We start from the raw sequence: 24,592 nt of genomic DNA, 5'->3' as shown, positions 1-24,592 counted from the left end.
TAAATGCCACAACATGGGAAATTGAATTTATTTATCTTTTCAAAACGCTATAATTGTCTGTCACATTATAGGTCTGCATCCTACATGGCACAACAATTGATAAAAAAAATACACATCAAGAAAATTACTGATGTTTTTACCGCCAAAAACAAATATCTACCTGCCCCCCCCCCCCCCAAAAAAAGAAAAGAAAAAACTCATTATATAAGTACAACAGCTAAACAAAAGCTTCACACTCCACACATTCACTAAAAAACGCCACATCTTGTCTAAAACACCATATAAATTAAAAAAAATAGTACATGTTATTGCATGGAGGTTTGAGAGGTCAGATGACGTTTCATCATTAAGTTCTCTGACAGGAGAAGCTTAAAAGTCAAAACAATCAAAGTCATACTTAGTTAAAACGCCAAAAAATTTACTATGCACCTGATCTAAAAAAACAATAAAAACGCCACGTATTTGTTAAACGCCAAAAAAAATGGAGAGGTGTTGTGAGACGCATTTAAAAAAAGAATATAAAAGAAAAAAAAGCCCCTCCGCCCTTCACTATGTCGCGTTACATGTGTTACGCCAGGATCCGTTCTCACCGTCCTCACACTTTAACACGTTTTCTTCTGATCCCGTACCTATATATATATATATATATATATATATATATAGGGGAGAGTTTAAATGAGAACGCTAAATATCGCGAGAACCGTGAGAATAAATAAAAAAACCACGAGAACTTGTTCAAAAACAATTCAAATTCAAAATTTCTTTTTACACTTATCATTATTATTCGAATACAATGTTAGAAATTAAATTTACACATTTAAATTTACGTGAATTCGTAAATAACGAAAATTTACACATGTGTAAGTTTGTCATGTACACATGTGTAAATTTGTTATATTTACACATGTGTAAAAAATCTAGTAAGAGTGATTTTGAGAGGAGAAATGAATTATTTGATGTTGTGAATTGTTTTTTGATGTTTTATTTTAATTAGAATGAGGTTTGTATAAAAAAAATTGGTTTTGATTGGTTTTTTCATTCGTTCTCAGGGTTATCTTGAGAACGCTAAATATTGCGAGAACCCTGAGAACGAATGAAAAAACCAATCAAAACCAAATTTTTTTATACAAACCTCATTGTAATTAAGATACAACATCAAAACAAGAATTTATAATATCAAATAATTCATTTCTCATTTCAAAATCATTCTTTTTAGATTTTTTACACATGTGTAAATATAGCAGATTTACACATGTGTAAATGGCAAACTTACACATGTGTAAATTTTCTTTATTTATGAATTCACGTAATTTAAACGTGTAAATTGAATTTCTAACATTGTATTCGGATAATAATGATAAGTGTAGAAAAAAAAAATTGAGTTTGAATTGTTTTTGACCAAGTTCTCATGGTTTTTTCATTTGTTCTCACGGTTCTCACAAATATTTAGCGTTCTCATTTAAACCCTGAATACCTTCCCAAACCTTCCCGTTTTTCACATTTTCACTGAATACCTAATTCTTAGATTTTTTTGTTAATATCCCAAACTCTGATGTCCGTTAGAATTGGTGGTGTTGGAAGTTAAATGTGGCAAATGTGAGGTTGAATACTTCATCTCAGTTGCCGTCTCTGATATTCCAAATGACATGTGTGACTAGTAAAAATGAGCTCTCAAAAAGACATGTGTATCAAGTTATTAAAAAATGGTGCCCAACAACACAGAGGAAGAACTGAGCAAAAAAGAAAGTGGAGCTCGAAAGTTTAGATATTGTGGAGAAGGTTTTACCATTTCTTATATCCCTGCTTTTGTGTTTAACACCTTGATATGAATTTGATAATAAGTAAATGTTTTTTATATATGTGTAAGAAAAGGAAAAAACAAACTAGGCCGGGCCTCGTGCGGTCGCACCTCCCGAAAATGCCCAAAGCCAGCCCTATGTGATGGTAACTAGTTTGTCACTTGGTTTCGATGTCTTCATGAGTCATGACCATGTGGTTGATTAATGATGAAATGGGTGGTGTTGCATATTTAGGCATATTAGTGCCTCAAAAACACTTTCAACGTGTGTGCTCAAAAAATGCAAGTGGGAAACCGATGGTATACTTCATTAACATGATTCTTAAGTATTTTTAATTTAGTTTATAATTCAGAGTTACAATGATAACTCTTTATTTTGAGTCATTAGGCACATTTTAGCTTTCTTTCTTTCTTTCTTTTTTTTTTTTTTTTGGTGTCATCCTGCTCTTAAAATCCGAGTTACAATGATAACTCTTCTATATTGAATCATGACATTCTAAATCCGTTGATCAAAGTTCTATATCCTTTGATGTTTCTTGTTTAAGAGATCCGCGTAGATATTCTTAAAAAATGCAAAATGTGAAACATGTTATATTTTCTCTTACCCGAAACTCCGAAAGTATATATTTGCCCGTTTTGCAGTCGTAGACTGTAGACCCCTTGCAACAAATGACATCTTAAACGGTTTGTGTGGGTATATTGTGGTATTTACAATTTACACCCTTGGTTTTTCTTGTTCACAATTATTGATGCACATTCTCATCATCACATGTAGACATTGAGGGGTCAAGAAAAGCAAAAGTTCCTAGATTCATGGGATACAAAAGAGCATGTATAACTAAGTTGGAATGACCAGATTCAACCCATTTTAAGAAAAAGCCCAAGCATGTGACACCATCTTTATTCTAAAATGTGTGCCAAAAGCAAAAAAAAATAAATATATATATATGCAGGTTTGATGTTATTGCATATATGATTGAACACCCAAAGGCCCTTGTGGTGCCAATGACATTGGTGAACCAATTGACAAATAACGAAAGTTCGGCTACGGATTGAGGATGATGACAATAACTTATTGACAACCTTCAAAAGGGTGTCGTAATGATAAGCGAATGATTCCATTTAACAAAGGTCTCAGTCCATCTTCCACAGCCTTTAAACCCTTGAAGACTGTGCCAACCTAAACGCGTCCTCCCTACCAAGTCATCTTGGTTAGCAGGGTATTGGTGGGACCGCGCGACTCGTTCCCATGGTTATATAAATTATAAAACAATCAACGACTATTTTATAAATTCTCATAATTAGTCACACTGTCGTCACGTGTAAAACGCGCTTCAAACTGATCTAAACACGAAAATTTGTAGTATCGAAATACAGATGGCAGTTCAAGGATACTATTAATAAACAAACAAATATAGCCACTCAAAATCTTACAAATTTTACAGTATTTTCAGCTTATAAAAAGTTTTATGGAGAAGAGAACTGTTCATCAGGAAGTACGATTCTTTCTCTGATGTTGAACATAGTTGCAGCACCAAAAATATCGGCTATTTGTAGAACTGTTGCAATCGATGAGGGCGTTGTTGGCAAGAAAGCATCAGGGAGAGAAGGTGAGCATTCTGGAAGATATTCTTTCTTGCCTGAAGTAGGAGCATATAGTGCAAAAACCGCGCGACAGAATATAAACCTGCAACATAATAAAGATAAAAAAAATCACCTTTAAAGTATTCCTGCCATCACTGATATTCTTATTCTCTAAATAATTTTAGGGCTAGCAAATCGTGTCTTATCATGTTTTAACAGGTCTCTGACGACACGAATAACACAAGTATTAAACATGAATACAACTCGTTTAACTACTTTATATCTCATGTCCGTAACACAGTTGTATGTTACATGTACCAAGAAGAAGAAATGATGGATCCTAGCCTCCTAATTTTATTTATTTTTAAAAAGGTAAAAAATCAGGTAGTGTACTTTTCAGTAAACATGGCTAATCGTGTCTTACACAGGTGACCTATTGCCATTAATTTATGATATTTTGCATTGTACCGTAAAAGCAGGCGTCTAAGAAATGGATCGCCTAAAACTTGTGCCCAAACAGGATGAATTGTGTCGGCAGACGCCAACGTCTCTCCCCACTTGTTTAAAGACGATGAAAGAATCTTTTGTGCTTTGTTGAGATTCTCCTGAAAAAATATGATTTCCAATAAGGGCAAAACGATAATTTCAGTTAACTGAAAGATGTATAGATATACCGTTTGGATGTCAGAGCCTGAAAAGCCAAGTAGGATTACAAAGGCCTGTAACGGTACAGTGAGAAAACTGGTGAACTGGCTGCCACCTGGCAAAGGAGGATCGATTGCACCATGTAGCGGGAATGATAAGGCCGGAGATAGGAGAATTGCAACCGGTTCTCCTTTTTCTGCCCGGTTTATCGCCTGTTAAAATATTTAAAACGATATAATAAACAGTTTGTATATTAATAATAATAACAATAATAATAAAATTAATCAGGGATAATATCATAAAAAAATAAAAAATAAAAAATAAAAACAAGTATACTTTCTTGCTTTCATGAAAAAATCCCTGAGCTAAATTTTTATATATTAAAGTGTCTCAATGCGTAAAGATACAGAAAAAAAGTCACCAAACTAATTTTTGTATATGAAAGTCCTTAAGCTTGTCTAAAATGCATGTATTTGTGAAAAAAATATATATATAATGACGTGTTAACTCTAATTTTGATCAAAATTTGTTTTAGTGACATTCAACATTTTTACAAAAAAAGGAGAAAAAACAAGAAAAGAAAAACATCTTATTTTAACTAAATATAAGAGTTAACAAATCATTATTTCAAAAACAAGTAAAAAAATTAAAATATGTGCATTTTAGACAAGCTTACGTACTTCATTATACAACAATTAGTTTACGGAGTTCGATATACAACACTTAGCTTAGTGACTTTTTCGTGTAATTTTTACAAGTTGAGGGACGTTAGATAAGAAAGTATAGTGGTTTTTTTATGGCATTTACACTAATAATTAAAATGAAAACATGAGCGTTATAAATGTGAAATTTTTGCCTGAAAAGCTTTACTGTTGTCACTATCTATGATAAGAAAAAGAGGTCTTCTTGTAAATGGAAGCAAGTCACTTGGATCAATCGTATTAAACCCTGAAATAAAACATCGTTGAAGGCCAATTTAATCATTTCACTAAAATAACAAAAAATAAAACTATCAATGAGTATATTGCACCTCCATTTGCACCGGGACCGAGATTCAAGCCTCCGGAATAATCTAATGAAGATGTTAAAGTATCACATGCAGAGCAAGATGGCAGAGTAGTGACGGTATCTGATCGAATCGTATCACTAACGTTTTCTGTATCACCCACATTTCCTATATGAGATGGAGATATTGAAGTGTGCACTCCACTTCCTGATAAAAAGTGTCGGGTCATGAAAAATGCGACAAAATAAAAAAGGTGTTTGAAAAATAAGTGATGTCACCTGAAGCAGATATGTATATCAATAGAATCCCGTCAACAGGGAGCTCCTCACACATGGTGGCCAGAACCTGTCATCAAGAATAATATCAACATGCCTTAAAACCATTATATATATATAGGATCTGGTTCAGATGAGAACTCCGAGTTGTGAGAACAGCGAGAACTTTGGTGGAAAGCCTACTTCCCGTGCGAGTTTTTCAACCAAATTTTGCACAAAGGTAGATGAAAAATAAAAAATAAAAAAAATGTCAAGCCGGAATTTATTCGACATGTAATTTTGCCTTACACTTATGTAAATTTGTTTTACAATAAAAATATGACATCACCCGTTGGAGAATGTTACGCTTATGTAAATTTGTTTTACACTGATGTAAGATCTCGTATACGATTTCTTTTTAAGTTACATAATTTTAAAGAATTCGGCGAAACTTTTTTATAAAAAAAAACCTTTTTTTCAAGGAGTTCTCAAGTTCTCGCAACTCTGGGGAGTTCTCATTTTAATATTTAACCATTCCCTATATATATACATAGGGAGAAGATCATGCGAGAACCACCTCTTGTTGCGAGAACCGCGAGAATCAATGTGAACACAACAAAAAATGCCTAAAAATAGCTAAAAATCACACAAAATTTTTTTTTTTTAATATTTTTATATAAAAATCGCTACTTTTCGAAGCCAAAAAAAAAATTAAAACATTTTTTTTTAAAAAAAAAAATTTGGCCACTAAAAGTAGCGATTTGAGCATAAAAAATATTAAAAAAGAGTTTTAGATTTTTTTTTGATTTTTTTAGATTTTTTTAGGTTTTTTGGGGGTTTAGTTTTTAGCATTTTACCTTGGGGGGGGGGGGGGGGGGGGTGGTTTAGGTTTTTGGGGGGTGGGGGGTTTAGGTTTTTTGTGGGTTTTAGTTTTTAGCATTTAGCTTGGGGGGGTTAGGTTTTTTTTTTTGAAGGGGGGGGGAGGGTTAGGTTTTTTTTAGGTTTTTTTAGCTATTTTAGGTTGTGTTCACATTGGTTCTCGCGGTTCTCACAATAAATGGAGTTCTCGCATGAGCCCCTCCCTATATACATATATATATATATAGAGAGAGAGAGAGAGTGAGTGTGTGTATCGTACAATTGACCTTAACGTACATTACATACGCAAATAAAAATCGCATGTTATACACAAACTCGGACATGTAACAATCGCATGTTATACAAACCCAGACGTGTACAAATTCGCATGGCTGATAAACTCGGACCCCCATAATGGCATGTTATACAAACCCGGACATGTATAAATTCGCATGGCTGATAAACTCGGACTCCCCAAAATTACAAAATCGCATGTTAAACACAAATCGCGTACGTAATGTACGTTAAGGGATATTGTACAATAACCGGCCTCTATATATATATACACACACACAGAGAGAGGGTGTGTAAAAGACAATAGTGCTTATCGTGCGATGCGTACGCGAGCAAGAGATTGCGCCGCGTGTCATTCCTTATTTTTTTATAACGTGCGTGATTTTATGTATATAACATGCGTAATTAGGGTTTCGAACAACCCATGCGTGATTTTGAGTTTAACATGCATAATTTTCATGTTTGGTGGCATGCGGTTTTTGATATTTTATAACATGCGTAATTATGCATTATAACGTACGTAATTATGCAAATAACGTGTGTGATTAGGGTTTAACCCAACCCATGCGTAATTATGTCAAGTTAATTACTATTGTGCCACCGCGTTCAATTGAAGGCCTAGGGTAGGTTAGATGTGGGCTGAGATACTCGCGTACGATAACGCACGATAACCAATATTGTACGTTAACCGGCCCCTCTCTCTCTCTCTCTATATATATATGAATAATAATATGTAATAATCTAAAAAACAAAAACTTTGGACTAAATGGTTACACTCACAGCAATCAAGTGTGTGGTTGACGGATGATACAGGAGTGCCTTGCGGGGATTTTGTGGCAATGTATGATCAGTGATCTCGTGAGAATAGTGATTAATACGAGTGGACCCCGCAGAAGGGATTTCACTTGATTGGTAAAATGAGCCACTGGGTTCCCACTCTAAACACTGAAGCATTCTAAAATTATCAGTGGTCAGCTCTGAGAACTTAACCTGAATACAAATACATACACCACAAAACATAAAGCTCAGAATTGTAGGTTACGTTTTAAGTTTTAACACTAAGTTGCTAACGGGTAACACGTACACAAAATAGCTTAACAGGAAACGGCTCAAACGGTACAAAACTTGCCTAGAGTGAATTTATAGAGCATAAAACCTCCTGCATCATTTTATTAAGAGTAAAGTACGCAAATGGTCCATGTGGTTTACCAAAATTTTGGATTTGGTCCCTAGCTGATGGTCCTATGGTTTGTATATTGTAACGCATTTAGTCCTCAGCCAACAAATCTGAAGGTTTTAGCAGGTCCAAGTTAGGAACTAAATGCGCTACAAAGTGCAAACCACACTGACCATCCACGTTTTTGGAAAAACCTGGGGACAAAACGCGTTACAAAGTGCAAATTACAGAGACCATCCATGTACTTTTGGAAAGCTAGGGACCAAATCAAAAATTTTGGTAAACCATAGGACCATCCGTGTACTTTACTCTTTTATTAAAAAAAAAAACTAATTTTACAAGTTCCTACATGTTATCTGATCATATTTGACAAACTTAAAATTTATAAAAAAAAAAAAAAAAAAATAGAAGAAAGGTAGAGATGTAAACGAGCTGAGTCGCTCGTGAGCTACTCGAAATTGGCTCGCTAAAAGCTCGAAACAATCCGAGCTTAAACAAGCTCAAGCACAAATTGAAGTTCATTTAATAAACGAGCTCGAGCCTAATGTTTTTCTAAATATAAAAAAATTATATTTTATACAATAATATATAGTTACATAATCAATATTATCGTATATAAACTTTAATAAAAATAAGCATATAATATATCTTGTTATATACAAAAATTATAATGATACAGGTATATAAAAATAACTATAACTATATATATAAATAGAATAATTAAATATCTAGTAAAAAATAAACGAGTCGAGCCCAAGTTGAACTCGAGCCTAAAAAATATTAACGAGCAGAACTCGAGCTTAGACGAGCTCAGGCTTGGCTTGGCTCGGCTCATTTACACACCTAGACAAAAGTGGTTTATGTTCAACCCAGCCCATTTGACCATAACCCAATTTGTTCCATAACCTAACATGCCCAGCACACCCATTTGTCCACCTTTAGTACTAAACGTAAGATTAACTAATAAGTAACCTCGTTAGGATGGTAGCTGCAAAGTATTGCACCTCTCAGTTTTAGGTTTCTTTTGATGCAAGCAACACGGGGTAGACAGTCTGGATCAAGATCCAAAACAACGCTGTATCTTAAAGGCCAAATGTTCATAAAAGCTGTGTCAACTTTAAGAAATTTAGTCAAATCCCGGATCACCCGCTTCCATTCCTTGAAGTCGTTTTCCTACAATTAGGTCATTCAATTGATCTGTTGGTAATGCAATACGTAATGAACAACATATACTTATAACATCATAGAAAGAAAAACGAATAAAATACCATTTTCGTCCTTGAGGTTTTGCGACTTTCGTCCAAAGGTTTGTTTTTCCGCATCTGGATCCAAAAGGTTTAAAATCTTGCCATTTTCATCCGGCGTGTTAACTTCATCTATTTTTTCTTCGTTAAGTCAGGGTATTTTCGTCTTTATTGTTAACTTAAAGGGCAATTCGGTCTTTTTCAATTTATGTAAAAAGACCAAATACCCCTGAAAAAGACTGAATTGCCTTTTAAGTTAACAAAAAAGACGGAAATACCCCTGACTTAATCGAGAAAAATGGGGATGAAAATGGCAAAATTTCAAACCTTTTGAAACAAGATGCGGAAAAACAATATGCGGAAAAACAAGCCTGTGGACGAAAGTCGCAAAACTGACCAAACCTCGGGGACGAAAATGGCATTTTACTCAAAAAAAAAGATTAATTACCGGGAAGGCTCTCTTGGACTCAGCAACCAACATTTTGAGCTGATTTACCAACTGACGAACCATTTCTCGTCGATTTAATACGAGGCACACAGTCAAAAATCTAGCAAGGAACCTAAGTTGTTTGTTGGCAAGGTTAAGATCCTGGAATATTCCATCTTTGAAATACTCGCGTGTTAGCACTGCTTCGTAGAAGATATAAGCCTCCGATAAATAACTGGCTTGACTTGTTCTCATATATTGACCGAAATAAAGTTGACCAATTCGGGATGCAATATCACCAATTTCCCATCTTTTAAGACCTGCTTCCACCAGCTTCTGCCGATTTTCTTGTTGAAATTTCCATAATTGTGTATAAACTTTGAATACCTTGTAGAAGTATGTATCATACCTGATGCAAGAACACTTTTTTACTGTACAAAAATATAAGTAACATAAAGTATATATTAAACGTAGAAGAGAACAAAAAACAAAAAAATACGAACCACCCAGAAGTAGGGGTGTGCATGGGTCGGTATGATAACCAAAAGAGATTGGTTATGGCAGTTATGGTTAATCGGTTATGAAGGTTATTGTGGGTCGGTTAACTGTCAACTCAGCGTGACTAAAAATATCTCAAAAAATACATATTATATAGTATTAATACCAAATATTCAACCAACACAATAATGTATGATCCATAAATTAAGACAAACATTCAACTAAAAACATATAATATTGAAAAATGGTGAAAAGTCCAAAATCCCACAAAGAAAATAGGTTTGGTGGATGTTTAATCCCAATCTTCATCTTCAATAAAAGAGTCCCCATTTGTTTTCTTTTCCGGTAACACATCTACAATATATACACACACACACAAAGTCACACACATTAATATAATTACTAAAAGTCGGTTCGGTTCAGTTACTAATGTTGGTTTTCTTAAATCATTAAACCGACCCACATGTTTTTTGTACGGTTCGGTTTAATTGGTTAATTCGGTTTTCTGCACACCCCTACCCTAAAGTAACTAGCACCTACACTTACGAAGAAACACAAACAATAACCATACTTCAAAAAAAATCAATAAATCGATATAAAACTTTTAACCCTAAATAGCAAATTCATTGAGTTAGATCCTATCTTAGATGCCCATGACATTATAGCCTAGTGGCATCTTGGGGTGGGATAAGGCTTAGGAACCATTAGGTCCTGGGTTCAATTCCTACAATGGGGGGTTTCCTCCTGAATTGGTGTATGGCCATTATAGCGTAGTGAAGATGGATATGATCCGGTGGTTCCGCTGGTGACACGATGACACTCCAGTGGTCCAAATTTGCCATTCAAAAAACAAATCCTATCTTAGATCCTCAAAACTAATAACTAACTCAAGACCATATATACAAACATTTGAAGCTCTGAATAAAGTTCAAATCAACTAACTTGCATCATAATAATCAATAATTAGGGTTCCAACAATCAAAACTCAAAACAAACACAAATGATGTTGATACAATTCATAAAGTAAACACAAAACAAAGTATAAAAGGCGACCTGTGATGCTCGTAATACGGCAAATCCCTAAGTTTGGAGAACTTTTTATCGGCTTTAGCTACGAGCGACCAATACAATTCGCTCACTTGAATATTTGAGGCAATTGCAGCATCATTTTGTGACATTTTTTATCCAAATTGACGCTAACAACTCTGCATCGCGTATGCGTTGATCGGATTACACATGCATGATTGATGATCGGATCACAGTATGATGCTGTTGGGTTCCAGAATTACTGAAATCTAGATTTAGTTAATTGGGGGTTTTGGGTTCTGTTTGTTTTCAAAATCCTATTAATTCTATTCCAGGAGAAGAAGGGGCTATTAGCCGTTTGTTTGGCAACATCTGAATGGTTAAGTGTTGAACCAGTGCTGAACCAGTAAAAGATCTGAACCATTAAGTGCTGAACCAGTAAGAGGTCTGAACCATTAAGAGCATGTATAATGCTTAGCCGTTCAGAGGCAAATGCCTGACCAATTCAGATTAGAGGTCTTAACTATTCAGACTCTGTATAAATCTTAACCATTCAGAGGCAAATGTTTGAACCATTCAGACATCTGTTCGTGAAACAAACAGTCTGAACCATTAAGTGCTAAACGAGTAAGAGGTCTGAACCATTAAGAGCCTCATTAAGAGGTAAACAAACAGCCCCTCAGTCTGGTTAATAAACAAACCAAACATGGATTAAAATTTTTACTTAGGAGTACATAGAATAGAGGTAAAAATGCATGAAATGTTAGTATAAATGCAGAAAAAATCAAGATATAAATACAAGAATTAGATGTATAAATATATGAAATGGATGTAGAAAACATAAAATACATGAAATGGATGTATAAAAGCTAGAAGTACATGTAAGATATGAATGGTCCAGTTTGGTTTGGTTCGGTTCAGTTAACCAAAGGTACAAAAAAACGATGACCGATCATCGGCTTTCGATTAACTTCGATTCACTTTCGTCGTTTTCAGTTTGGTTTTGGTTAACGCTTCGGTTATTGCTCACCCCTAACTTGTGGTCTAGGGGTATGATATGAGGGCGTACCGCCCTGAGAATTGAGGGGAGTGTCCACGTTGGATAATGGTTTCGGGCACACTATGCCTAGTGGTTGTGATTGTGGTAACGGGCGTGGAAGGTTACGAGTCGTTGTGTATTGGTTTCTATAATGCATTTTACATATCTATATTGTCTTTACCAAAAAGTGGATGAGTCTTTGTATTAGTCTTCAGTTTTTTTTTTAAATCATAATTGAATATGGTACTTCTATTAATGGAAGCTTAGTCTTAGATGGAAAAGATACATACAAATGGTACTTTTAGATGGGAAAGGGACTCCACGAACGTCACATTTATCATCAAGAGGTTAACATATAGTTAACCCCCCAAAACACATTATAACCACTAAAAGAGCAATTACCTACACACAAACTAGATAACTTAAAAGTACACCAATTCTACCAAGTTAAAGCAAATGCTTCCGCACAATTTCTCAGACAAAGATACCCGAGTGCTTTAATTTTCCCTGTAATCCTATACAGGCTAACTTGTTTTTGATTACAAACCATCACATTTTGACCTTTCCATAAACACCACACTTTCGTTTGGACCACCAAGCAAACTACCTTCTTCCACTATTGCGAACCTCAGCCATACCATTGGAAGTTGAACAAGTCCCTCGCATCGAAGAAGAACAAAGATTTTGCACCAACGGGCCACCTCGCCACAAACCTTTTGAGTGACTTGACACGAAAAAAAACAGGTGGTTTGAGGACTCTTCTTGGACCCCAAAAAAGAACAAAGCAAATATGGAACCTTTATATTACGTTTAGCAAGCGACACCATTGTAGGAAGATGATCCAGCACCAATCTCCAAGACAGAAAAGTAACCTTAATCAGATGCCATTTATTCCATTCGAATTCAATATGCAGACTAGACCGGTTTTTAGATTGCACAAGGGCTCTAAGGCTCCAAACTGATAATGGACCGATGGCTCCAATGCCCAAGACCACCAGTCATCCTCCCTTGATAACATCACTGAGTTAAGAAAGGCTGGTAGAAGCTCAAGCTCCTTATATTCTTTTTGAGACCACAATTGTCTGAGCCACTGAACATTAAATGACCATACCCCATTGGACAATGACATCCGCTCCGCCATCATGACTTGCTTGCTTTGCTCCAGCGAAAACAACACGAAAATTCTACAAAGATCGGTGTATCTAAAAGGCACCTCTCCAACCAAAACAAAATGTTATGGCCACAACCTGGAACACCACGAAACAGGCCCAAGAGTTCAATACCCAACACTACAAAGTCCTGTTAAATATTATACACCTACTTCCAAGGCCCTGGGATGGAGATCTGGCTTCTCCATAGTGCACTCTTGTCCACTTTAAATCTCCACCACCATTTTGCCAATCACACCAAATTTGTTTCATGCAAAGATCCAATACATAAACTGTTGATACATATGTTTGCCGCCTGTGTCTTGATGTAATAGGGCTAGAAGCGTTTAATATGAGTTTGTTATGTAAAACCAAGCTCATCCGTACGGAGGAGTACATCCGCACCGTGACGTAATCGAACGATCTGAAACCCGGACCTACATAAACCACCACATTCCTTTAGAGCCATAATATTGTTCCATGCCACCTAATTTATCTTAGGCTGATCCCGGGAACCTTCCCACAAAAAATATCTTCTTAATCACTCAAAGTCCCTTTTAACTTGCAACAAGGCCTTATGTAGCGAAAAGAAATATGTAGGCTACGAATTAAAAACCAATCAAATCAGTGTGATCCGACCTCCATAAGATATGGTATTAGCCTTCCTAATAAATAAACGCTTCCTGAAGGTATCCATTAGGGGTGTGCATAAAACCGAATTAACCGACCCATAACCATATTAACTGAAAAAACCGAACCAAAAAAACGAACTGAAAAGAAAACCGATGGATCGGTTGATGATTTCCTAAAAAGCGATATACATGGATCGGTTATGGTTTTCCATTGGTCCATAACCACCATAACCGAACTGACCCACATGTTAGTATAGTGATGGTTAGTCTACAATATTATAGATTATATGTGCATTTTAATGCTATGTGATATATACAAATGTGTAATAACAATTTGTACCATGGTCAGATAATTTTAAGCCCAAACTTTTTATCCTAAATAATGCCCAATGAAATTTTATTGAGCTAATTTTAGCTAGGCCTAAATTCACGGTTAAACCCATAATCGACTGTTATAATCATCAAAACCGAATAACCATAACCACCATAACCAATCGGTTATGGTTATGGTTTTCCATTAACCGACATTTCGGTTATGGTTATGATTTTAGGCCAAACTGACCCAAACCGACCCATGCACACCCCTAGTATCCACTACCAACTGCCAATGTTTTACAAGGTTCATATTGACCCCACTGACAAGCCCAGGTACTGTAAAAGGGAACGAACAAACACTACACCAAAGAATACTCACCATTGTAAACAATTGATCATCATTCACACCAACCCCGAAAAATATGCTTTTAGCTAGATTCCCCTAAAACCTGACACAAGGTAAAAACATAGAAGAATCATACCCTAAGTTACAAGCATTGTCTAAAAAACATTCCCCAATGAAAACCACATCATATGCGTAAAGAAAGTGAGTTAAGTTAGGGCCAATAGAGGAACACGATAAACCTTTAAAAAGATTGATGGAACAAACTCGCTTGATAATCCCGGACAATACCTCCATATCAATAATGAACAAAATTGGGGACAATGGGTCGCTGATGTGCGTGAAGTGTAGTATATTTTAGATGTATATTTAAGCCCTTTTTACACTTTTAGCCAAGTTTTAAATTTATAAAACACGATACTCACTAACACTAAACACACATATGGGCAAGTGCACCCATCGTGGACGTAGTATAGTGTTGGTAAGATACCGAGGTCGTCCAAGGACACAAGAGCTTTTAATACCGGTTTATCCTCAACGTCTAATCAAATCAAAAGGTTAGAAAAATATTTTAAACTAAAAAAAATAAAAACTAACTAAATGCTGAAAATAAAAATAAAATAAAACAGATAGACAAGATGAATCACTTGGATCCGACACGTGTATTAGTATAACCTTTGATTATTTTCGCACTTTTGCACTTGTTTAAGAGATTATCTTAGTTATTGTAGTAGGCCCCTCTTTTGAAGGCGACGTTACCCTCAACCCAGTAGTTTGAGTCAGGAAGGATACAATCCTAAAGGGTCGGATTATTGAAAGATAATGAATTAAGTTATTAATGCAAATTGTGGTAGGCCCCGCTTCTGGCGGTGACGTTACCCTCGGCTAAGTAGTCTGAGTCAGCAGGGATACAGTCCTAAATAGCCGGGTTATAGTATTAATAGTAGTTAACTTATGAGGGGGTCAAAGAGTTTGGATCCCCGCCATCCAATACCTATGGGCATTGAAGGAGATCCTACTAAATTTGACCCAGGTCCCAAGCAGGACCTCTAAACGCTGAACAAGGGCAAGACCCTTATCAAACCGTTCCCTTAACCCCCGACCAGGTAGCCAACATACCTCCATATAGACCGTGGAGATATGAATGGTGAAAATCTTTTATTTTATATAGACAGTAAAATAATGCCAAGACACCACGGACAAACGATAAGGAAAGATCACCTTCAACATAAGTAACTAGTTATTAAAGTCATTAATACAAAACCAAATAAAAAGTGCAAAAGATTAAAAATAAAAAGTATTATACTAAACACTTGTCTTCACCAAGTGATGTAAGAGACTTAGGCAAACATGGCCTTGATTGTCAAGAACTCTTACGATCAATCTTGGATCCCGAGACGACTCACACACTCTACGATGGACAATGGATGATGGTGGTGGATGATGGTGTTATGGTGGTGGTGGGTGGTGGATGAGGTGTGAGAGAGGTGGTGTGCCAAGGGATGAGAGAGAATGAAGCCAAGCTCCTCTATTTATAGGCTGAACAGAAGGCTGGACACGGCCCCGTGTCCGCTGGACACGGCCCCGTGCCCGCCTGACACTCTCTCTCCTCATTAATTGTAATTGCGAATTACAATTAATGCGCCTGCTGTACTTTCACCACGCCCCCGTGCTCGCTGGACACGGCCCCGTGGTGGGCAATGGAAGCTTCTACTGGTTTGTCTTTTCTGCTGCTTCCTGGGCACGCCCCCGTGTTCGCTGGACACGGGGCGTGTTCAGACTCTGTTTCTTTCTTTTTGCTTTGGGAGGTGCCGTTGAGGGTCCGGGCAGTCTACTTTTGTTCCTTTTCTTGTATTTATGGTAGAATTAGTGGTCTTTTTGCTTCTTTTGTGATTTTGAGCTCATTTCATCCTGAAAATACAAAAGGAAGACAAAAACACTCTTTTTCCAACATTAGTACTTAAAAAGGGTTAGTTTTATGCCTTAATTGATGTGTTTTATATGTTGCATTTTACACACATCAAATACCCCCACACTTGAACTTTTGCTTGTCCTCAAGCAAAACTCTTTATATGTGGCTTACACTCCCAAATGGAATAGGTAGAAGAGAAGTTTTTTAGCTTGTCCTAGAGTGTCGGGAATCCAAGGTTTTTATAGGCTTTATTTTTATTTATTTACAATCCTATTCGTTATGATTTATTTTGAACTTTTCATAAGATAAATTACTTATTTGGGCATAGCATGCCTTATTAAAATTCCATTTATATACAAGTTCACATACCTCACGGGAGATCACTCAACACTCGGCCGAAGGTGTATATTTTAGTGAATCACTCGAGAGCGGCACGGAACTTACGTCTTTCCATAGGCTTGCCAAACAATCAATCCTCCTCCTTTTTAACTTTTTACCTTTGTAAATATCAAGAGGACTTTTTGGGTGAAGGCTTGGGTTTAAAGGTGGGTGGTTGGTTAGTGGTTAGTAAAAAGGGCGAAAATCGTAGCAAGTGTCGGTTTTCGTAAAATACCTTGTTTTTAGTGACCTATTATTTTTGAAGTATTTCTCAAACAAGCTTTTTATAGCTTTTGTTTGTTTTTGACTTCATCATCATATTATTTTTTTTTTTTTTGTCACATAAAAAGGTGAGTTTACGAAAAAGCGAACTTGTTACTAAAAAAAATAAATAAATAAAAAGGTTTTTGGTGGGTAAAAAGGGTTTTGGGGTAATGAAATGAAAGGTTTAGGCTCAAAAGGGTTTTCTAGGGGGATTTTGGGTAGGTAAAAAAAAATGAAAAATAATGGTTTTGAAAGAAAAATGGTTAGTCCTAATGCCTCCATCATTTACTTACTTGGGTTTAAGTTGGTAAGGACCGGGAATGTATCGTCGTGGCAAGTTCTAGATTTGTAAGGACCGAGCGGCTATTCACACAAGAAACGAAAAATGAGCATTTAATCTAAATATGTGTATTTTTATGCTCAATAAAGGCTCAAAACTCACTTTTGTGGGAATGGGTTTTTAATGTGACCAAGCATATATAATCGAATTTTAAACTAGACTTGTTATGCCGTTTCATAATTTTCTTATGTTGGTTCCTTTTTTTTATCACAACGCTATCGGTTGTAAACTTGTAAAAATATAACCTTTTTAGAACTTGTTATTCCCAACTTAAACTAAGACAAGTAAATAAAAAAAAAATTGAAAAAGTTTTTGAAAAAAATTTGGGGTGTTTAGCGGTTCCAATAGAGTTTTGTGTAAGGCTTGTGTTTAGGATTTTGCAAAATTTCAAGGTTTTAGCATCCCCCCACACTTAAATTACACATTGTCCTCAATGTGTCCAAAAATAAAGTTTTTGGTTGATTAGAATGTATAAAAGTGTGTTAAAAAGCAAAGATTTTTTTTGTTACTGGCATCCTGGACACGGCCCCGTGTTCACCGGGCACGGCCCCGTGGTCAAGTGCCAGTAACAAAAATTACAGAATTGAAACAGAAGCCTGGACACGGGGGCGTGTCCGCTGAACACGGCCCGTGTCCAGTTACCTGAACTGGGTGATTTTTCTGCAGGGGCTCAGCACGGGGCCGTGTTGGTTGGGCACGGCCCGTGTTGAGCCTTCTGTGATGGAGATTTTTGTCGGGTTGCTCTGTTCTTCGTGCATGGTTCCATTTTTTCTCGTTCCCTTTTTCATCCATTACCACCATGAGTGTGTTTTATTCTGCAAAAATTAAAAGATTAAACTAAACTAGACTAAGGATAGATCCGCGGAATGCCTCCGTGGTGCGCCACGTTTATAAGGGTCCTTGGCTAGACCCGATTCCTGGTTATATATCTTCTGAGTGGAGCGCCTTGCTTCCCAAGTTACACCGTCGGAGAGCGGCATCCAAACTTGAATCAATAACCTTCATGTAATTGATTGGGTCGTCATCCTCTATTTTCTTCCCAACTCCGAACTTCACCTCATCGTCCCCATACTTCAAAGTCAGTGTCCCTTCATTCATGTCTACCACTGCTTGTGCTGTGGCAAGGAAGGGTCTCCCTAGGATAAGGGGGACCTCGGTGTCTTCCTCCATGTCGAGTATGACAAAGTCAACGGGATAAACGAATTTGCTTACCCTTACCAAGACATTCTCGATGACACCTTGTGGGAACTTGACTGATCGATCAGCGAGTTGTATGCTTATTTTTGTAGGGCTCGTGGTTCCCAAGCCAAGCCTTTTGAACATCGATGAGGGCATGAGGTTAATGCTAGCCCCCAAGTCGGCCAAGGCATTGCGAACGGGTGATTCCCCTATTGAACATGGAATCGTGAAACTTCCGGGATCGATTTTCTTTTGGGGTAGTTTATTGAGTACGAGGGCAGAGCATTCTTCGCCTAAATTAACTAATTGCAAATTTTCAATTTTCTTTTTATGTGTAAGGAAGTCCCTCATAAATTTAGAGTATTTGGGCATTTGGGTTAGGACTTCGATAAAAGGAATATTGACATGCAATTGTTTTAACAGACTTTCGAATTTTGCGAATTGCTCATTGGTCTTTTGACGAATTAACCTACCGGGGTACGGAACTCGAGGAGCCTTGGTAGGCTCTGGTGATGGGGGAGAGTTCTTTTCCTGCAGAAGTGTTGGCATTGTTTCTTCCGTTGGTGGAGGTACTTCTGCAGGCCCTACGGTGCGGTTTCGTAGTGTGATGAGGTGAACTTGCGCTTTTGGGTTTGTTTCGGTATTGCTAGGTAATGCGCCTTGCGGTCTCTCGGAAAAATTTTGTGCTAGTTGATTTATTTGTTTTTCTATGTTTTGAATGCTAGCTTGTTGATTCCTAAAATTAGATTCTAATTGTAGAAATCTTTCCGAGTTTTTCTTATCAGTGTCGGAGACGAGGCGAGATATAGTATCTTCGAGCCTTTCTCGTCCACCTTGTTGTTGAGTGAAATTTTGTGACTCATTTCTTGATTGCTGAAAGTTTGTTCGTTGGTTTTGTTGGTTACTACTATTGCCGGTTTCCCTCCAACCAAGGTTTGGGTGGTTTCGCCATCCTTGGTTGTAAGTTCCCGTTGGAGGACCCGACGGCCTAGGTCTATTATCAATGTAGTTTACCATTTCTTGTTGATCGTCCGTTTCTTTCATGCAACTCCAATTTTCATGTGACCCACCACACCCTTCACAAGCCATAACCGAGACTGTTTTTGTCATTTCTAATTTTTTTATTTTTGAAGAAAGGGCCTCGATTTGGGCTTGTAAAGAGGTGCTTTCGTCGACCTTATGGGCGCCCGGGGCGATAGACTTATTTCCCCGGGGAGTGTGCCATTGAAAATTGGTTTGAGCAATTTCCTCAATTTGATTATATATTTCGTGTGGGCGTCGATTACCTAAAAGTCCCCCGGAGCTAGAATCAAGTGTCTGCCTAGTGTGTGGCAACAATCCATTGTAGAAGGTGGATACTTGTTGCCATATTGCGAGGCCATGATGGGGACACTTGCGTAATAGCTCCTTGAACCTTTCCCATGTTTCATATAAGGATTCCCCGTCCTCTTGTGAGTATGTGTTAATTTCAGCCATTAATTTAGCAGTTTTAGAAGGAGGGAAATACTTATATAGAAACTTTTGGGCTAGTTCATCCCAGGTGTTTACCGATCCAGCTGGGAGGGTGTTGAGCCAAGCTTTCGCTCGGTCTTTTAGTGAGAACGGAAACATACGGAGGCGTATGGCGTCGTTTGATGCTCCATTGATCCGAAAGGTATCACATATTTCTAAGAAATTAGTTATATGTAGATGAGGATCCTCGTCCGCAAGCCCGTGGAAGGTTGCGGAGTTTTGGAGCATTTGTATCAAATGCGGTCGAAGCTCGAAGTTATTGGCTTCGACATTCGGAGCATTGATAGCGGCGCCTAGATTACCTACGGTGGGCCGTAGATAATCCATAAGGGTACGTTGGTCCGCCATTGGGGGTGGATCACCCGAAACCTTCTCTTGGTTTTTGGCTTTTAACCTTTTTCTGAGAAAGCGTTCGGGTTCTTCTAGCGGTTCTTTTATGTCTTTATTGGAACTGGAGCTCATACACTACGTGAGGATGGTGTCGGGTTCCAAGTCCTGCAATAAAAACAAAAAAGAATATCGGTCAGAAGGTTCACCACGGCCCCGTGTTGAGCGAACACGGCCCCGTGGTCGGAAATACAGTGATTGTTTCCCCGCCATCCAATACCTATGGGCATTGAAGGAGATCCTACTAAATTTGACCCAGGTCCCAAGCAGGACCTCTAAACGCTGAACAAGGGCAAGACCCTTACCAAACCGTTCCCTTAACCCCCGACCAGGTAGCCAACATACCTCCATATAGACCGTGGAGATATGAATGGTGAAAATCTTTTATTTTATATAGACAGTAAAATAATGCCAAGACACCACGGACAAACGATAAGGAAAGATCACCTTCAACATAAGTAACTAGTTATTAAAGTCATTAATACAAAACCAAATAAAAAGTGCAAAAGATTAAAAATAAAAAGTATTATACTAAACACTTGTCTTCACCAAGTGATGTAAGAGACTTAGGCAAACATGGCCTTGATTGTCAAGAACTCTTACGATCAATCTTGGATCCCGAGACGACTCACACACTCTACGATGGACAATGGATGATGGTGGTGGATGATGGTGTTATGGTGGTGGTGGGTGGTGGATGAGGTGTGAGAGAGGTGGTGTGCCAAGGGATGAGAGAGAATGAAGCCAAGCTCCTCTATTTATAGGCTGAACAGAAGGCTGGACACGGCCCCGTGTCCGCTGGACACGGCCCCGTGCCCGCCTGACACTCTCTCTCCTCATTAATTGTAATTGCGAATTACAATTAATGCGCCTGCTGTACTTTCACCACGCCCCCGTGCTCGCTGGACACGGCCCCGTGGTGGGCAATGGAAGCTTCTACTGGTTTGTCTTTTCTGCTGCTTTCTGGGCACGCCCCCGTGTTCGCTGGACACGGGGCGTGTTCAGACTCTGTTTCTTTCTTTTTGCTTTGGGAGGTGCCGTTGAGGGTCCGGGCAGTCTACTTTTGTTCCTTTTCTTGTATTTATGGTAGAATTAGTGGTCTTTTTGCTTCTTTTGTGATTTTGAGCTCATTTCATCCTGAAAATACAAAAGGAAGACAAAAACACTCTTTTTCCAACATTAGTACTTAAAAAGGGTTAGTTTTATGCCTTAATTGATGTGTTTTATATGTTGCATTTTACACACATCAAATACCCCCACACTTGAACTTTTGCTTGTCCTCAAGCAAAACTCTTTATATGTGGCTTACACTCCCAAATGGAATAGGTAGAAGAGAAGTTTTTTAGCTTGTCCTAGAGTGTCGGGAATCCAAGGTTTTTATAGGCTTTATTTTTATTTATTTACAATCCTATTCGTTATGATTTATTTTGAACTTTTCATAAGATAAATTACTTATTTGGGCATAGCATGCCTTATTAAAATTCCATTTATATACAAGTTCACATACCTCACGGGAGATCACTCAACACTCGGCCGAAGGTGTATATTTTAGTGAATCACTCGAGAGCGGCACGGAACTTACGTCTTTCCATAGGCTTGCCAAACAATCAATCCTCCTCCTTTTTAACTTTTTACCTTTGTAAATATCAAGAGGACTTTTTGGGTGAAGGCTTGGGTTTAAAGGTGGGTGGTTGGTTAGTGGTTAGTAAAAAGGGCGAAAATCGTAGCAAGTGTCGGTTTTCGTAAAATACCTTGTTTTTAGTGACCTATTATTTTTGAAGTATTTCTCAAACAAGCTTTTTATAGCTTTTGTTTGTTTTTGACTTCATCATCATATTATTTTTTTTTTGTCACATAAAAAGGTGAGTTTACGAAAAAGCGAACTTGTTACTAAAAAAAATAAATAAATAAAAAGGTTTTTGGTGGGTAAAAAGGGTTTTGGGGTAATGAAATGAAAGGTTTAGGCTCAAAAGGGTTTTCTAGGGGGATTTTGGGTAGGTAAAAAAAAATGAAAAATAATGGTTTTGAAAGAAAAATGGTTAGTCCTAATGCCTCCATCATTTACTTACTTGGGTTTAAGTTGGTAAGGACCGGGAATGTATCGTCGTGGCAAGTTCTAGATTTGTAAGGACCGAGCGGCTATTCACACAAGAAACGAAAAATGAGCATTTAATCTAAATATGTGTATTTTTATGCTCAATAAAGGCTCAAAACTCACTTTTGTGGGAATGGGTTTTTAATGTGACCAAGCATATATAATCGAATTTTAAACTAGACTTGTTATGCCGTTTCATAATTTTCTTATGTTGGTTCCTTTTTTTTATCACGACGCTATCGGTTGTAAACTTGTAAAAATATAACCTTTTTAGAACTTGTTATTCCCAACTTAAACTAAGACAAGTAAATAAAAAAAAATTGAAAAAGTTTTTGAAAAAAATTTGGGGTGTTTAGCGGTTCCAATAGAGTTTTGTGTAAGGCTTGTGTTTAGGATTTTGCAAAATTTCAAGGTTTTAGCATCCCCCCCACACTTAAATTACACATTGTCCTCAATGTGTCCAAAAATAAAGTTTTTGGTTGATTAGAATGTATAAAAGTGTGTTAAAAAGCAAAGATTTTTTTTGTTACTGGCATCCTGGACACGGCCCCGTGTTCACCGGGCACGGCCCCGTGGTCAAGTGCCAGTAACAAAAATTACAGAATTGAAACAGAAGCCTGGACACGGGGGCGTGTCCGCTGAACACGGCCCGTGTCCAGTTACCTGAACTGCGTGATTTTTCTGCAGGGGCTCAGCACGGGGCCGTGTTGGTTGGGCACGGCCCGTGTTGAGCCTTCTGTGATGGAGATTTTTGTCGGGTTGCTCTGTTCTTCGTGCATGGTTCCATTTTTTCTCGTTCCCTTTTTCATCCATTACCACCATGAGTGTGTTTTATTCTGCAAAAATTAAAAGATTAAACTAAACTAGACTAAGGATAGATCCGCGGAATGCCTCCGTGGTGCGCCACGTTTATAAGGGTCCTTGGCTAGACCCGATTCCTGGTTATATATCTTCTGAGTGGAGCGCCTTGCTTCCCAAGTTACACCGTCGGAGAGCGGCATCCAAACTTGAATCAATAACCTTCATGTAATTGATTGGGTCGTCATCCTCTATTTTCTTCCCAACTCCGAACTTCACCTCATCGTCCCCATACTTCAAAGTCAGTGTCCCTTCATTCATGTCTACCACTGCTTGTGCTGTGGCAAGGAAGGGTCTCCCTAGGATAAGGGGGACCTCGGTGTCTTCCTCCATGTCGAGTATGACAAAGTCAACGGGATAAACGAATTTGCTTACCCTTACCAAGACATTCTCGATGACACCTTGTGGGAACTTGACTGATCGATCAGCGAGTTGTATGCTTATTTTTGTAGGGCTCGTGGTTCCCAAGCCAAGCCTTTTGAACATCGATGAGGGCATGAGGTTAATGCTAGCCCCCAAGTCGGCCAAGGCATTGCGAACGGGTGATTCCCCTATTGAACATGGAATCGTGAAACTTCCGGGATCGATTTTCTTTTGGGGTAGTTTATTGAGTACGAGGGCAGAGCATTCTTCGCCTAAATTAACTAATTGCAAATTTTCAATTTTCTTTTTATGTGTAAGGAAGTCCCTCATAAATTTAGAGCATTTGGGCATTTGGGTTAGGACTTCGATAAAAGGAATATTGACATGCAATTGTTTTACCAGACTTTCGAATTTTGCGAATTGCTCATTGGTCTTTTGACGAATTAACCTACCGGGGTACGGAACTCGAGGAGCCTTGGTAGGCTCTGGTGATGGGGGAGAGTTCTTTTCCTGCAGAAGTGTTGGCATTGTTTCTTCCGTTGGTGGAGGTACTTCTGCAGGCCCTACGGTGCGGTTTCGTAGTGTGATGAGGTGAACTTGCGCTTTTGGGTTTGTTTCGGTATTGCTAGGTAATGCGCCTTGCGGTCTCTCGGAAAAATTTTGTGCTAGTTGATTTATTTGTTTTTCTATGTTTTGAATGCTAGCTTGTTGATTCCTAAAATTAGATTCTAATTGTAGAAATCTTTCCGAGTTTTTCTTATCAGTGTCGGAGACGAGGCGAGATATAGTATCTTCGAGCCTTTCTCGTCCACCTTGTTGTTGAGTGAAATTTTGTGACTCATTTCTTGATTGCTGAAAGTTTGTTCGTTGGTTTTGTTGGTTACTACTATTGCCGGTTTCCCTCCAACCAAGGTTTGGGTGGTTTCGCCATCCTTGGTTGTAAGTTCCCGTTGGAGGACCCGACGGCCTAGGTCTATTATCAATGTAGTTTACCATTTCTTGTTGATCGTCCGTTT

General features: G+C 37.9%; 1 protein-coding gene and 1 non-coding gene across 3 annotated transcripts; one reads left to right on the top strand and one right to left on the bottom strand.

Annotated features, from left to right (window-relative positions):
- Positions 1 to 3,060: 3,060 nt before the first annotated feature.
- On the bottom strand, positions 3,061 to 11,140 carry LOC110876197 (protein SCAI). Of its 2 annotated transcripts, XM_022124376.2 has the most exons (10): positions 10,839 to 11,140; positions 9,309 to 9,696; positions 8,589 to 8,789; positions 7,220 to 7,429; positions 5,312 to 5,378; positions 5,058 to 5,240; positions 4,884 to 4,975; positions 4,057 to 4,239; positions 3,851 to 3,987; positions 3,061 to 3,485 (listed from the first exon to the last, which is right to left on the bottom strand). In XM_022124376.2, exons 1-10 carry the CDS (start codon positions 10,961 to 10,963, stop codon positions 3,266 to 3,268), a joined length of 1,806 nt encoding a protein of 601 aa, XP_021980068.1. In that variant the 5' UTR covers positions 10,964 to 11,140; the 3' UTR covers positions 3,061 to 3,265. The 2 variants fall into 2 exon arrangements, with proteins under 2 accessions (XP_021980068.1, XP_035846082.1); XM_035990189.1 differs by lacking the exon at positions 7,220 to 7,429 and having other exon boundaries at positions 10,839 to 11,139.
- An 8,596-nt stretch (positions 11,141 to 19,736) lies between these two features.
- On the top strand, positions 19,737 to 19,843 carry LOC118482909. Its single transcript, XR_004869196.1, has one exon. It is a non-coding gene; the product is annotated as a small nucleolar RNA R71 (small nucleolar RNA).
- The last annotated feature ends 4,749 nt before the right edge of the window (positions 19,844 to 24,592 follow it).

This window comes from Helianthus annuus, chromosome 1 (genome assembly GCF_002127325.2).
Source record: "Helianthus annuus cultivar XRQ/B chromosome 1, HanXRQr2.0-SUNRISE, whole genome shotgun sequence".
NCBI lineage: Eukaryota > Viridiplantae > Streptophyta > Magnoliopsida > Asterales > Asteraceae > Helianthus > Helianthus annuus.
This window is presented reverse-complemented; position numbering and strand designations above follow the sequence as displayed.

Coding starts and splice junctions, on each gene's coding strand:
- LOC110876197 (XM_022124376.2), bottom strand. CDS start 10,963: ATGTCACAAAATGATGCTGCAATTGCCTCAAATATTCAAGTGAGCGAA. Junction 9,697..10,838: donor CCGTATTACGAGCATCACAG/GTCGCCTTTTAT, acceptor TTCTTGCATCAG/GTATGATACATACTTCTACA. Junction 4,240..4,883: donor ACAACAGTAAAGCTTTTCAG/GCAAAAATTTCA, acceptor ATATTTTAACAG/GCGATAAACCGGGCAGAAAA.